At 34.4% G+C, this 15,633-nt stretch overlaps 1 protein-coding gene across 1 annotated transcript; it reads right to left on the minus strand.

The window, feature by feature from the left end:
• Window positions 1–792: 792 nt before the first annotated feature.
• Window positions 793–7,459, minus strand: LOC135610349 (probable alpha-amylase 2). Its single transcript, XM_065104750.1, has 13 exons — window positions 7,367–7,459; window positions 6,697–6,785; window positions 6,529–6,568; window positions 5,898–5,935; window positions 4,672–4,798; window positions 4,368–4,594; window positions 2,989–3,134; window positions 2,774–2,892; window positions 2,016–2,104; window positions 1,788–1,910; window positions 1,600–1,635; window positions 1,163–1,261; window positions 793–1,091 (listed from the first exon to the last, which is right to left on the minus strand). The coding sequence occupies exons 2-13, from the start codon at window positions 6,712–6,714 to the stop codon at window positions 900–902; spliced, it is 1,254 nt and encodes a 417-aa protein (XP_064960822.1). The 5' UTR covers window positions 6,715–6,785; window positions 7,367–7,459; the 3' UTR covers window positions 793–899.
• Between the last annotated feature and the right edge of the window lie 8,174 nt (window positions 7,460–15,633).

Here is a 15,633-nt window from a genome sequence, read left to right on the forward strand (position 1 = left end):
CGCCTTAAAGCAGCTACCCTTACCGTCCGATGCTGCTTGTGTATGGCGATGCGCCGATCCCTCCGGTAGCGATGATTTAGATGATTTAGCACACTTAATTTTTACTAACTTGCAAATTTAACTAGTACGGTAACGCATTTAAATTAAGTGTAATTGGTTTCGTCGAAGGGACATGTACTATGATAATTAGCAGTAGCGGGTCAGTACTTGACCGTAGACCGCATCCAACGCCGAGATGGGTGAGCCTTGATCCATCACTAAAAAACAGGGCCCGTGTTGGGTATCGAGTGATTGGTGCCAACACTGGAACCTTTAAAGGAGTGAGTCACCCCATTTTGCACTTGAGGCTGGTATCAGTCTTGTGAGAGCGTCATCACCAACAGAAAATAAAGGCTGATTCAACCTTGCCATATGGCTTTTTAAAAATATATATATAGTGAGGCCACCACCTGCGAAAATTTTAAATCTATAGGGCAATATCGACCTACCAATCAACAATTTTTTTTTAAGGGTAAATGACAAATACAAAGTTCGAGCCTGCGATGTTATAATATACTGTCAAAATCATTACCAATTAAACTAATGAGATTTTAAATCCTCAACCTTTCATAAATTAGTCTAGCATATCGTCAAAATTTAATGAGTAAATCATTAGTAAATTGCTCATGATTATTTAAAAATAGGAAGCAAGACAACTTCAGTCAACAAAAGATACAACCGAAGAAAAATGATTTATTTCTCCATCCTATATATATACATGCATATACATATACACATAAATACATACATATATATATATATATACATACATATATATATATATACATACATATATATATATATACATACATATATATATATATACATACATATATATATATATATATAATATGACAATACTATTTGTGCCACACTGCATATCTATTTCCACTTGTAGCAAGTGTCCATTCCCGACCACTCGGACACCATGACCCATTGCCAATCTTCATACAGATTTTGTCGTCGATTTTTGCGGCATAGAGATCGGAGCGAGCCTCCAAAATATTGATCTTAGAACGACTATGGATATCTTGGTGGCAACGAATGTTCATCTGTATATTATTAAGATTTAAGAAAGATGACCTAGAAAAATGATTCAACAAGAATAAGTAAATGAGCATACCAATTTCATGATTTGATCGTGGTAAGAGTTACCCCAATCATAGAAGTGATCGTAGAATACGGTTGGTATTCCTGGATGAGTGAGTATATAAACATATCCCTACAAAGTAATTTGGGAATTAAAAATTTATTGTAGTTCAAAAACATAGAAGACAAAAATAATGACGAAGCTTGCGGCCCCAGAGTTACTACAACATCTTTGCTTAGTATGGTTTGAAGTAGTGTTACAAACTTACCTCTATTTTTTCATTCAAAGTGATTTTTTTAATAGAATCATTATCGACCATAATTTTCATGTATTCTACTATGCATATACAAATAAAACTAAGAACCAAAGATTTCATCATAGGACAATAATATTTAGAAGAGAGAAGTTAGTTTCATAAAAAAAATCGCTACTCAGTTATAAATGAGTATGGTGTAAAATCAAATACATACCTCCATAATATGATCAAATGGGAAAGGCCAATGACCCTGAAAAATTATATCCCACTATTTAGTAGATACTTAAAACTGGTAGATAGAATGGAAGTGGAAGAGTCATCTAATTCAAGCATGCTTTAATCTAAAATAAATTTGATGATACATTACGTAACAATTCATCCAACTGATGAAAATTGATATACCTGAGTTGACCCAGTGACATGGTTCTCAATAAATGTCACTGCTCGTGAAGGCCACCACCCAACCACACCGGGTGGCTTCCCTTGAGAATCACGCAATCGCCATAGTTGTCCCTTAACTGCTTCCTGTATTTAATCAAATAAATTTTAGCAGCTTTCATAATACTGCTGCCAAGCAAAAAGGATAGATTTGTTATAACATGAGAAAAGAAAACTTTTTACAGAAAGCACCTGTAGGATGCCCTTTGTCGTGAAATCAAATGCAGCAGAGACCTGTCCGGTTTTGTCAATCCAGTTAATAATCCTTTGTCTGTGACTGTCTGTACATTTAACAAGGTAAATGTATATGTAAATTGTATAATATTCTATAAGCATTGATGTTCTATAGAAAACAACCAGACTTTTTGGCACGCCTACCATCTAAATGGAGGTTGTACCTCTTCTGCAGATGTAAACATTAGTTTAAGTTACATACACATGGAAAAGGTTACTGTTAGTTTTAAGTGATATGATGAATTAATAGTTTAACAAAGCTTATTCAGTTTCCTGAAGTTACAGAGAGAGACATTATTTACAAAAATATTCATTTTTCATGTAGTGGGCATGGTTTTCATTCATATTGACAACTACTTTGAAGCACAACAGCTCCCAATAGTAACTATGTCATGCCAACAATAGGAGTCCAAGCTGAAGTTATTTTCCACATTAAGAGCAAGATATCAGAATTCTAGGCATCTCAAAATACTGATTTCCCTAAACTAGCACTACAAGTTAGTTGCAATTAACAGAAGCTAAGTCCTAACTATTCTGAAAACAAATATAGAACAGACCACACAGCACAAGAATTACTTTTAGATTGTTTTCATATACATATTACCAAAAAAAAATCATAAAACATCAGATCACCATATAATTTAAGCACATTAACATATAAGGTAAGAATTTACTCATGTGGCATTAAAATGAAATGTATTTTTGAAGGATAATACCTTGATTGTAGTCCAAGCGAGAATCAGGGGCTACATAATTACAGCTATCCCAATATTCTCCCACAGAAAATACAGGTTTTGACTCTTCAACATATTCTTTTACAAATTTTGGGTTATATCTATGAAGTTCAAAAGAGAATATTACTTTAGGAAACATGCAAAAGAGAAGTCTTAGCAGAGTTCTAGATGACAATAACTTCAAAGAGGACACTCACCCTTTTGCAAAATCAAAACGAAAATCCTGAAAACCAATATCTTTGCGAAGCCACTTTAACCAACCAATTATGTCTTTTCGTACAAAAGCTTGGCTATGATCAATGTTGGGAACTCCATGAAAGTTTTCACCATAGCTTCGTGAACCCTAGAGGCAATGCAGTTAAAAGAAGAAGAAATTGGAAACGATGGTTTTAATATGACCCTTTTTGCATGCTACACAAGTTGATACATTCAAGTACTATCATTAAGAAGATACATAGAAGAACATATTGTCATATTGGCAGTTCAAGTCGTTCACCACAAATACTAATAATTATGAGAAGCATTAAAAGCACCATGCCATTGCTTGAACAACCAAAATCACAGAATCAAGCAACTTTAGCAAAACTAGGAAGGTTTCTATAAAGATTTTTAAATTCTTCTGAGACTTGAAAGGATGATTAAAAATTCTTTTGAATAGATTACTAAAATATTATATGCAATCAACAATTGCCTTTTGACTGGCATGCAAGCTTGCTAACCTCTTAGCATGGCAGGATACCATGTAATGCTGGTTGTGTCAACAGCCACAGCATGAAACCAATTTCCGGAACAAATCCAGTTTTTCGTCAAAAATGTGTTTTTTTTATTTCTTGTAAATATATACAGAAGGGATATACTAGTATGATCTACTTAATTCTCAAATTTCTTACTGTTGATACTATTTTGACTAGTTCCTTTTTTTCCCTCACATTTTTGCCCTATATAAATGTCATCACGCCAAGGTCTGCTAAGCTTTGGCACATGGCTCCTAGCACATGCATGCCAAGAGGTTTCAATCATGCCCCTTTGAAAGGAAACACAAAATTTGATAATTTTCTAATTTTGCATCATACGGATTAGTTATTCATTGAAGCCAGAAAACTGAATATATCCTATGCTTTCCAAATGCTCAATTCTGGTCAATCATTCATCATAAAATAAATCTCATTAAAAAAGTTCTCTTACTCTTCATGTGAGAATTTAATAATTGAACAATAAGACAAATAGTAAATTTTAATTTTTATCAATGAGCAGAAATTATTTGCACACCTAGCGTCTTAACCTGCATGTTTCTTCGCTTTGGTCTACCCAAAAGATATATTTGGCTCTGACTCAAAAAGAACATGTGACAGAAACACTTTATTGAAGTATACCATCAATTATATAAATAGATGCATCCACCTTGAAGGTAACATTTGGTACGATGTAAGTATATGTAAACAAGAGAGAACATAAAGGAAGTAGTCAAGAATATGGAAAGCATACATGATGTGACTAAATATAACAAACTCTAGTTGAATTAACTTGACTAACTATTAATATACAAATTTCATATACTATCGAGATGTAACCTTACCAGGCCACCAGAGCATGATGTGACAGCATGTTCATCCCAGGACATGGGAATTCCATCATAGCGGTTGTATGTTCCCCCATGTCCACGGGTAGTTCCAACTCGATGGTTAATAACTATATCAGCCATTGCTCTGACTTTGTGTTGATGCATTTTTTGAAGTAAACTTTTTAATCCATCTTGGGAACCATATGAAGAGTTAAGGCTATGCAAGTTTTGTGGCAGATACCCTGTAAAAATGAGGGGGATAAATTTCATAAGCATAAGCTGAAAATCCAAATGAAGAAATATCCATTGATTTACTAACCTTCTTTAGATAATGAATTGGTTGCTGGAGGCAGCCAAGCTGATGTGAAGCCAGATTTAGCAACATCACCAACTTTCCTCTCCAAATTATGCCACCAATCATGTTTGTGTGACTCCCAATTGAAAGCCTGCAAAAACAGATGTTTGTTAAGCATAAACATTAACAGTTCAGCATGAGTTTCAAAATAACAAGAACAATTGCAAAGACATGCATCTGTAAAAATGGTTAAATGCTGCATAGACCCTCAAATGACTTAAGCACTTTTGAGGAAAGAATAAAATTTGATTAAAGAGTTAACTAAGATACAATACAAAACAACGTGTTATAAAGTTACAGTGACAAATGTGATGTGGTATAGCTTAACTACGAGTCACAATTATAAATTTCCTTGGAAATGTATGTGATGATACATGTAAAGTGCATACAGTTATACCAGCATACTCAATGTCTTGTAGTTGGAACTTTAGTTATTACTAAACGTTTTGATATCCTCATAATGATTTAGTTTTTCTTTTTGAGTTACTATTGAACTTGATCAACAAGGAGACAGGCAAACCTATCAATTCTCTTCCTATTGAGTTACTATTGAACTTTATCAGCAAGGAGACAGGCTAACCTATCAATTCTTGCACTAACTAAATCACATGGTAGTTTTAGATGGATTAGGTGTCAGATTAAAGAAGATTGCCATAAGCAAAAATGAATAAAAGAAGTTTCATAAAGACATATTTAAGATGGCAGATAAAAATTATCTGGTGATCAATAGAGTCTAACCAAAGTGGTTAAAAAATTTTCTGGAACTGACCACCTGAGATTCATGAATGCTTTTAATTGTTACTATTCAAGGATATCCAGGATGATCATCACGCTATTTCCCTTCAGCTTGAAGATCCGGGGTGGTACAATAAAAATATTTATTCTATCATTAGTTTTTTCCTTCACGCCCATCAAATAAAATAAATACCACAGCATGTGTCTTACCTAAATGTCCTTTAGAAGAATTGAAAATGAATTCTGTCAAAAACGATTTATTTTGCATTTGTTGTGTTTTATTTGGTATTATATCAAGTAATTTAAATTAGTCATTCCAATTCCCCCAATCTTAAATGGGTGCATGAACAATTAACTAAAATTCTTATACATAAATTTCCTTGGGGATTCTCACACTTCATGGGATTAATGTAGACAATATGGACATGAAAAAAATAAAAAAATCAATCTATCACCTGAAGGAGGATCTCCCTTCCATTTTGTATTGCTCCATCTGGACAATAGACAATAAATTGGTAGCTACTGGATTTAGTAAGGAACATAAACCAAATAGTAGTCTATTGCTACATCATTTTAAGACTACAACAGCAGTCTGTTTCTACCATACATACATATATATAAATAAATATATATATGTATAACTATGTATACATACATATATATACATATATACATATATATATATATATATATATATATATATTTACATATATGGTAGAAATAGAAATTTAAGAACCTGCAATCACTTATGCAATTTGTATAAAAAAACATTAGAAATATGTCATTTCCAAGATATTGTAAATAACAACACATAACAGGAATATCTGAAATACTTTTATTTAAGATGATTCATCATTTATTTCTTATGTAGTTAGTGTTACATTTACATTTATTCCAGAAAAGGTTACAATACAAGAGATAGACGTATAGGCTTTTTTGGAGTACGAAACAATCTGTCAGAAAATGTCTAACTTCTTTATAACTTTAACAGATTTAACAATAAAAGATCCTATATTATTTAGCAAAATTCAAAGAGAATAATATAGCAGTCACATAAGGTGATAGAATATTAGAAAGTTTCCATACTCTTGGAACATTCTTTTCCCCGAAGTGTCTCATCAACCACCTGCAAATCCCACATAAGGCACAAATGCAAATGATAACGGAACATGACCAGATGACTGATTTCAAAGGGACCACAAACTAAGGAAAGACTCAAAGGTAGGTGCAAAAAAAACGAAGGTCAGTGCATACCGTGCGATTGTAACTCATAACTGATAACTAGATGATTAGTAGATATCCGTGACCTCTGATTCAGTTAAGCAGATGCAGAGAGGTAATGCCTGCAGTGACAGCCATTTATAAATGTAATGCATTGAGCTCAGGATAAAACTTCAACAGTGAAATGATTGGAAAAAGAAGAATAGTAATTAGAAGAACACTATCAAAAATTGCAACAAAAATCAACATATTCCTATAGCATTTAAGTTTCCTAAAACATCTTCCAGAACTCTGCTTTACAACATTAAGTAATTTGCAATATAAAATAGCAAATATCACTGCCAGATATTTCAAATAATAGGTATGACGATCCTACCACGGCAAACCTTACTTTTACCACATACAATTATGGTTAGAATAAGCTCATTTAAACCTTGAAAAAGCCCATGTAAACAATCCTCAAGTTTGAGGCACTCTTTCCAGTATTGTGGGCTAAAAGAGTGCATGTCGTTTCTCAATACCAAGCAATGAGTCTCACGGGTTTTAGCTAAACGTTTCCCAGCAATCGCTTCCACGACCATATAAGGCACTTATAGCTAACTAAAGATGCAAAAGATTTAGCCAACAAAAAGACAAAACAAGGAACTTCTTTTTGGTGCAACGACTCAATCATCATCTCAAAGACGCTGGAGGCGAAACAAACCTAAGAACAATTCAAATCAAGGGCTCGCTGTGTGCCGTCTTGTGATCTCGCCGTCGCCTTGTCTCGAGCGTTTTATAGGCGTGAAGGACGACGAATTCCAGCTCGGGAATCATTGTCCGTGACAGCAGAAAACGATTTTAATGCGTGAAATGGATCCGATTCCGATATCTCTCGTTTCTTCTTCTCGCTCGGCTGTGAACCATCAAGCCACTGAATTCGAATATGATGAAAAGACGAGAGAGAGAGAGGTGACGTCGAGGAGCGACGTAAGTGAGAGAGAGAGAGGTGACGTCGAGGAGCGACGTAAGCGATCGTTTCTCCCCCTTTGTTTTCCCCTGAAAACATCAAACCTCCCACGTCTCTTTCCGTCTTCGTCCATCAAACATCAAAGCGGTCGGTTTCCTGTGCGCCCGGTAGGCGTTTGTTCTTTTGCCCCCCTCGCGCTCTGCTTTTCGTGCCCTTCGCCTCTGGGCCGAGACAGCATCCACTCTTCGCGAGCTCTTCTTTGGTCAGAAAATGGGGCCTACGTATGGTCCCGGTCGAATGGTCCCGCTTTTCTGACCGGAGATTTCGTATGGTACCGGTCGAATTCGACCGCGGGTCGAGGAATCGAAGCAGCGGCGCTCATGGAAAAGAAGAAATTCTCATAATCACCGCGGAGCTTTTCAAAATAAAAGAAGAAAAATTTCTCTAATCACCGTATATCTTTTAAAAAAAAGAAAGAATAATTCTCCTAATCACCTGGCGCACATGGAAAAAAAGAAAAATTCCCCTAATCATCGCGTAGCTTTAAAAAAAAAAGAAAGAATAATATTCTCCTAATCACCGGGCACTCATGGAAAGGAAGAAAAATTCCTCTAATCACCACGTTGTTTTTTTTTAAATAATTCCCCTAATCATCTGGTGCTCATGGATAAAGGAGAAAAATTCCCCTTATCTTTTAAAAAAGGAAGAATAATTCCCCTAATCCCCTAGAGCTCATGGAAAAGAAAGAATAATTCCCATGATCACCCTTTTCATAAACGATTATCTTTGTAAGCACAAAATCTATAATATGCTATATGTAATACGAAAATTTTTTTATGTCAAGATTGAAATCAAATAACATTAGATCGATTTTTACCATACGTACCTTTTGATTTCATTAAAAAAAAAATCTATGTGATCTAGGCATCGTTTTTATATCTAAGAAAAGAATTAGACTCTCATTTTCTTTTATAGGACTATATTGATAATTCAAGAAGATTGAGAGAGAAATTATAATCTCTTAACTACATATATCTGATGCATGTTTAGCCTTTAGAAGTCCTGTCTATTTATAAAAAAGAGCAGAGGATCTAAGATAAATTATTATGAGAGTTTTTATTATCAAGGACATCCACTAAGGAATCTTATTATAATATGGACTTCTTTTTCATTAGCTAATATCTGTCATCAGAATCTAATTAGTTCTATTATATATCTTATTCAATTATAGATGGCCACATAATCTAATATTCTCTCATTTGACCCATTAATTGATAAGATATAAAAGATATTCAAAATCAAAATAAATAAAATAAAATTTGTTTGAAAACAAGTTTACCTAATTGGATTCCAAAAAATTTTAAAAAATATTTTATACATAACCATAAATTTTAAAAACAAGCCAATAAGTCTAATAAACATAATAATATTATATTAAATTCAACTATCAATGTGAGTCATAGTAGTTATATATCATCAATATCATATACTTTTTTATTTTTTTACATAATTAAAGTTAGTCTTTAATAATATAGTCCATAATAACCTCTGTAATTTATGTTATTAAAATAATTCTATTATTACATTTAACTATAATATACATAAATATAAATGTAAATAGGATAATAAAAATAAATAACTTTAATTATGTAAAAAAATATCAATAATAACATCTACCTAAACATATATCACCGTATCTTATATGGCTTACTCACAAGCTCCGTTATAAGAACATATTCTTTAAATATGTTACAATGTAAAACTTTGGTAAATGGATAAATAATCATCATAATGGTACTTAGGTTCTCAATTAACACTTATTGTTTTTGGACTTTTTCTCTAACCATAAAATACTTTATCTTGATGTGTTTGGAATCATTAAAGTACTTGTAATTCTTAGAGAAGAAAATTACTACAGTATTATCACTATTAGGATCAAGAGCGCACTAAGAGAGGGGGTGAATTAGTGCAACGGTAAAAACGTCGGTTTAATTCGTATGATAAAACCGATTTCGGAAATGCTTAACTTTGAAAGTAATAAGGAGGCTTGCAGTTAAAGTAAAGTGCATAAAGGAAATACAAACCGAGATTTTAGAGTGGTTCGGTCAACGTGACCTACATCCACTATCAGCTTCCTCCTCCGACGAGGTCACCGGCGTCCACTAGAGGCCTCCCTTCAATAGGCGAAGGCCAATCATCTTTTACACCCCTCTTCTCCTTTTACTGGGTTTAGGAGATAACCCTTACAAGCACTCACACTCCTCTCTTACAGAAATCTAACACTTAGAGTAGAGGAGGGAATTCTAAAGAGATTGCACCAGCGTTTCTTTGCTTTTAGACTCTCTGTGCTTGTATGTTTTAACCAGGGATGAGAGGAGTATTTATAGGCTTCAAGTTGATTCAAACTTGGAGCCTAAAACTTTCCCATCCTGGGTTCCCCGAGCACGAGCGGTACCACCACCCAATGTTAGTTTGATTGACACTGTCTTGAGCGGTACCACCGCTTAGGTCTAGCGGTACCACCGCTTGGGACACAGTGCTGGGCAGTACCACTACCCAGACTAGCGGTACCACTGCCCGGCACTCTGCTAGGGGCGGTATAACCACCCAAACTAGCGGTACCACCTCCTGACACAACCTCGAAGACTGTGCCATGACGGTGAGATTTCTTGAGGCACTGTTTGGGCTTCTTATTGGGCCCAACACAATTCTTACATGGGCTTAGCTGGCCGGGTTGGCCCAATCCAAGCCCAATTGCGTGCTAATTATGAAATCCTAAGACATTTACTAAGCTAAACAAGTCCCTATGTCTATTCATCCGGCGAGCTTCCGATGATCTTCCGATGGACTCCCGACAAACTCATGGATTTCATGATGATCTTCTTGGTGAGTTCCGACGAGCTTCTCTGGCAAGCTCCAAGACTTCTCGGCTGATTTCTCCAGAACTTCCGACGAACGTCCGGACTTCCGACGAACTCTCGAACTCCCAACGTGATCGTGTCCTTGACTCCGGGACTTTATTTTGCTTCATGCCTTACTATCGTAGTTAATCCTACACATGTAAAACAAACTTCGATCTAGACAATTAATACTAAGCATTAATCAAGTTGTCTGGCATGTCATTGGTCTCTCGACGCTTCGTCCGATTCTTCGACGCATCGTCCTCTCCTGCAGCCTATTGCCCAATCGGCCAGTTGACTCTGCAACTCCGATATCCTTGGCGCAATGTCCGCTCTTCTTGGCCCGATGCCCGAATCCACGGCCCGAAGCCTTCTATCGATACGTCGACCGATCCACCGGCCCGACGTCCAATCTTCTGACATGTTCCTCCAGCCCAACATGATTTTTCCTGCTTTAATTGTCTCATCCTGATCGAAGCATCCTGCGTCACTCAAAACGCAGATTAAAACATAAACACTTATCGATTGGTTTCATCATCAAAATCCAAGATTCAACAATCTCTCCCTTTTTGACGATGACAACTAACCGACGACGGAGTTAACCTTAACTCCCGGAGTTTAACCAAACTCCCCCTATTAATATATCGTATTGATAGAGACTCTTGGATTCAAAAATCCAATATACTTCTCCCCCTTTAACATCAACATCAACAAAAAGGAGAAGTTCTAACTATTCATATGTTTGGAATAAGTTCAATACATTGCATCATAAATCTCCAATTTTATAATCATGCAAGCTAGCAAAAGTTTTAAGTTTTACAAGTTTATAAATTTTGCTAGATACGTAAGTTCAGCATGTTTGTTTTGCAATGTTCAAGCTAGCAAGTATTTGAAAAAGAAAGCAAGTTTTGCAACATATGCAATAATTTAGAATTGTGTAAGTTTGCAAATTTATTTTCTTTGCTATGTGCAGGATAGCAATTTTGCTTCTTTTGAGATAATAACTCTTTGCTTCTCAAGATAGGCAAGCTAGTGATGTTCAAGATAGCAAGCTCTTTCTTCTCCTTTGAGAAGTGTCATTATTTTTGCTTCCTTTACAAAAACGCAAGCTAACAAAATGTTACATTGTTTTACAACATTGAAGCTAACAATTTGAGATGTTCAAGAAGAAGTTCATTCTTCTCTTTTGAGAAGTGTAATTTTTTGCTTTCTTCTTGAATTGTGCGAGCTAGCATCTTTTACCTTTGAGATGTGCATATTAGCAACTCTTTCTCCCCCTTTGTCATTGGCAAAAAGAAGGGGAGACCCTTTACATCAATTTTCAAGTTATGACAAAGGTAAATAGCATAGATGAAAATATGTCATGAATGTCAAAACAATTATTTTATCATGAATATTTCATCATTGCATGCATCATTATCATAAGTGTTTCATGCATTCATATCATCACTTGAAGAATATCAAGAAGAACTTGGTGATGAGAAATTACTTCATGAATACAAGGAATTTAAATAATAAAATTCAAATCATAAACCTTAAAAGATGTCAAATAGCATATCATGGATTATTAGAATTAGTCTTCTTTTTAGTGAATGGCAAAAAGAATAGTAGGAGAGCTAGATGTCAATTCATGCATATCAAATCTTCAATCATTAAAATCATGATTCATCTAAAAAATGCTCCTCTTTAAATATTCAAAAAGAGATCTTAGGAGATCAAATAATAAAAGATATTCAAATAAATTTTAAGTCATGAATTTTGAAAAGGATATTCTCTTTAGTAAATCGTAAAAGGAAACATAGGAGAAAAAAATTTCAATTCATGCATAAGAATTCTTATGATTCATATTGAAAATTTTCTCAAAATGCAAGAGAATAAAGAGTAAAAAATCTTGACTCATTAAAGATTTCAAGTTATAAATTTCGAGAAATCAAGATCGTGATTTTGATAAAACCCATTAAATTCAAACCATCAAAATCAATTTCAAGAGATTCATAAAAATCAATAAGATAAAGAAAAAGAATATTTAAGAACAATGCTTTTCTCTTTTTAGTTGTTTAAATTCATGTGATTTATTTTATAGAAACATTCTCTTTTCATTTATGCCAAATAAAATATGCATCAATTTTAAAATCGAAAAAGCAACTTTCATTACGATAAAAATCGATAATCCATAAATCTCAAAAATCATCATGCATCATTTCAAAAGTTAAACTCATTAAGCATGATCATTATATCTTATTACATTATTTCATCAAACTTAAAGCATTTTCAATGAAGTTCATTATAGTCATGCATTTTTCTTTCTTTTGGTGAATCTAACTTTTCATGCTTAGTTTCTATATAAAAGTCATGCATCATTTTTAAAATCGGAAGATAATATGAAAATCATTAAGATATATATTATTGCTTCTCAAGCACATACATAAAATTAATTATATTTGGTGTGCAAGCATTAAATTAATATTTTATTATATTTTCATATAATTTTCATGATCATCATAAAAAATTAGCATGATTCCTATTTTTTTTGTATTTTCATTACATTATGCAATTTTTTAAAAAATAATTTTTCCAAACTAAATAAAAAAAGAAAATGCATCGTGAAAAGCATCAAGTAATTTCAAAGTAAATTAAGAGGGTTTCGATTACCCCATTATTGAAAGCGGTTAAGGTGTAGTTTGTCACCTCGTCTTTCTTGATTTTCTCCTCGTCTTCGGAGGAGCTCGATTCATCCCAATTTGTGTTCTTCTTCTTGCGTTTAAAACAAGTAGTTCCGTTCTTTTTGTTCTTAAAATTTTATTTCATTAATTTTTTAAATTTCTTAGTGAGTTCAAGTTCACCATCACTTGAGTTTATGCTCGAGAGATCTTCAATTGTTCTATGTCTCAAATCCTTCCTGTTCTTTAGAAGGCGGTTTTGTTCATCATGTTCATCATGTGTATTGTGCACTATTTCATATGTCATCAATGAACCAATTAGTTCTTCAAGTGATAGGTTGTTTAGATCTTTAACCTATTATATCGTAGTTACTTTTGAATTCCAATCTTTAGAAAGAGAACACAAAATCTTATTTATAAGTTCAAAATCCGAAAAACTTCTATCGAGTGCTTTTAAACCATTGATGGTATCCGTAAAACGAGTATACATGTCAATAATGGTTTCGCATGGTTTCATACAAAACATCTCAAAATCGTGCATCAAAAAATTTACTTTAGGATCTTTTACACTACTTGTGCCTTCGTGTGTGATTTCAAGAGTGCGCCAAATATCGAAAGTCGTTTCACACAAAGAAACTCGATTAAACTCCATTTTATCTAAGACGCAAAATAGAGCATTCATAGCTCTAGCATTTAAAGAAAAAGTCTTCTTTCTCCAAATCATTCCAATCTTTCATTGGAAGAGAAAACCTTTTAAAGCCGGATTCGACAATGTGTCATAAATTCAAATCCAAAGAAAGCAAGAAAACTCTCATTCGAGTTTTTCAATAAGTGTAGTCCATCCCTTTGAAAAAGGGAGAATGAATGAGAGAGTGACCCTCTTGAAAGCCGAAATGAGCTATTTCTATATGGGTGTTAAACCAAAATAGAAAACCGTGACTCTGATACCAATTGTTAGGATCAAGAGCGTACTAAGAGGGGAGGTGAATTAGTGCAGTAGTAAAAACGTCGGTTTAAGAAATTTCGTTTCGTATGATAAAATCGATTTTGGAAATGCTTAACTTTGAAAGTAATAAGAAGGAAGCTTGCAGTTAAAGTAAAGTGCACAAAGAAAATGCAAATCGAGATTTTATATTGGTTCGGTCAACGTGACCTATATCCACTATCGGCTTCCTCCTCCGACGATGTCACCGACATTCACTAGAGGCCTTCCTATAATAGACGAAGGCCAATCACCTTCAAATTTGATATCAAGCTCGTTAAAGACATCTTCTATGCCAAAGAATGAAAACCACTCCTGTAGGAGGTTGTTCGTGAGAAACATAAACTTAGGGAAGCGTAGACCATCTCAATATTTTACCGAAAGAATTGCCACTTTGGTACAAAGAAATAACGATGATATATCCTCAAACGATAAAAGCATTAGCAGAATTCCAAGAAACCACTCGAATTAACACTTAATTGAGCTCAAGATTTCATGACGTGAAATCACAACTCATTTCAATCAACTAAGACCAGAAAAGGCCAAGTTTGGCTAGGCATGAGACCACATTCCCCACTTTCCCAAGTACTCCCAACCAGAAGCCGAGAATGAACTAGATCCTGCCGCTTCACAAAACCCCACCCTTCCAACGATCTAAAGAAGCCGCCTCCAAAACCTAACAAGACATGATCTTAAACAAATCTTGAGAAAGCAAAGAGATAGCAGAAAGATACTAGTATCATTCGACGCCAAACGGAGCGGAGAGAGCAGAAACATCAGAATCCCAGACATCTCAACCCCTCAGAAGGATTCCTGCCTTCTGCGGAGCCCCCCATTGCTCGAGTCCGAAATGACTCCTCTCCGTCACCGTCGCTCGAGGAGGAGGAGGAGGAGGAGGAGGGCGCCCGCAGAGTAGGCTCATAAAACCCTAAGCCTGCGACGGGATCCCCAGGATGGTTTCATGTCTTAAGAATGAATTTATTTTCTAGATTCTATTCATTTTTATTTGATAATTGGTCCTAATTATCATATGAGATGTATTTATTAGTCTGATGAGTTATTAATATTTTTTTTTTTTTACAAAAGAGAAAACTTTGATTAGTGACTTAAAAATTCTACAGTGATGAGAGACCTATTAAGATCTTTGGATAGATATAAGGACAACTCGGGAGGATACTTTTAACAGCCCAATTAGCTATTTACTTATGTTCTCCATAACAGTGTAAGAAGATGTAAGAAGTAAGTTTGTTGAAGTAGTTTGATATCTTAAATAATGATCCACAATATTGAGTGAATCCTTGGTTTGAAGCAAACCACAGTTCTCCTTTGATGGTCATTGCTTCACACTATATGTTTGTTTTGTGTTGGACATCTTAGTTTTCAGTATAAAAGTCAAGAAAATTTTAGTCCAATTGAGATAAATAAAATTATGATGAAAAAACCAATTAAAAACTTTGGAAGGGGTAATAATATCCCAAT

Source organism: Musa acuminata, chromosome BXJ2-4 (genome assembly GCF_036884655.1).
Source record: "Musa acuminata AAA Group cultivar baxijiao chromosome BXJ2-4, Cavendish_Baxijiao_AAA, whole genome shotgun sequence".
In the NCBI taxonomy this organism is placed as follows: domain Eukaryota; kingdom Viridiplantae; phylum Streptophyta; class Magnoliopsida; order Zingiberales; family Musaceae; genus Musa; species Musa acuminata.

Excerpts from the sequence above, each read along its gene's own strand:
- LOC135610349 (XM_065104750.1), bottom strand. Across the intron at positions 5,936-6,528 it reads GGGAAAAGAATGTTCCAAGA|ATGGAGCAATACAAAATGGA; the intron begins GTATGGAAACTT and ends TCTATTGTCCAG. Across the intron at positions 4,595-4,671 it reads CAATTCATTATCTAAAGAAG|GGTATCTGCCACAAAACTTG; the intron begins GTTAGTAAATCA and ends TCATTTTTACAG.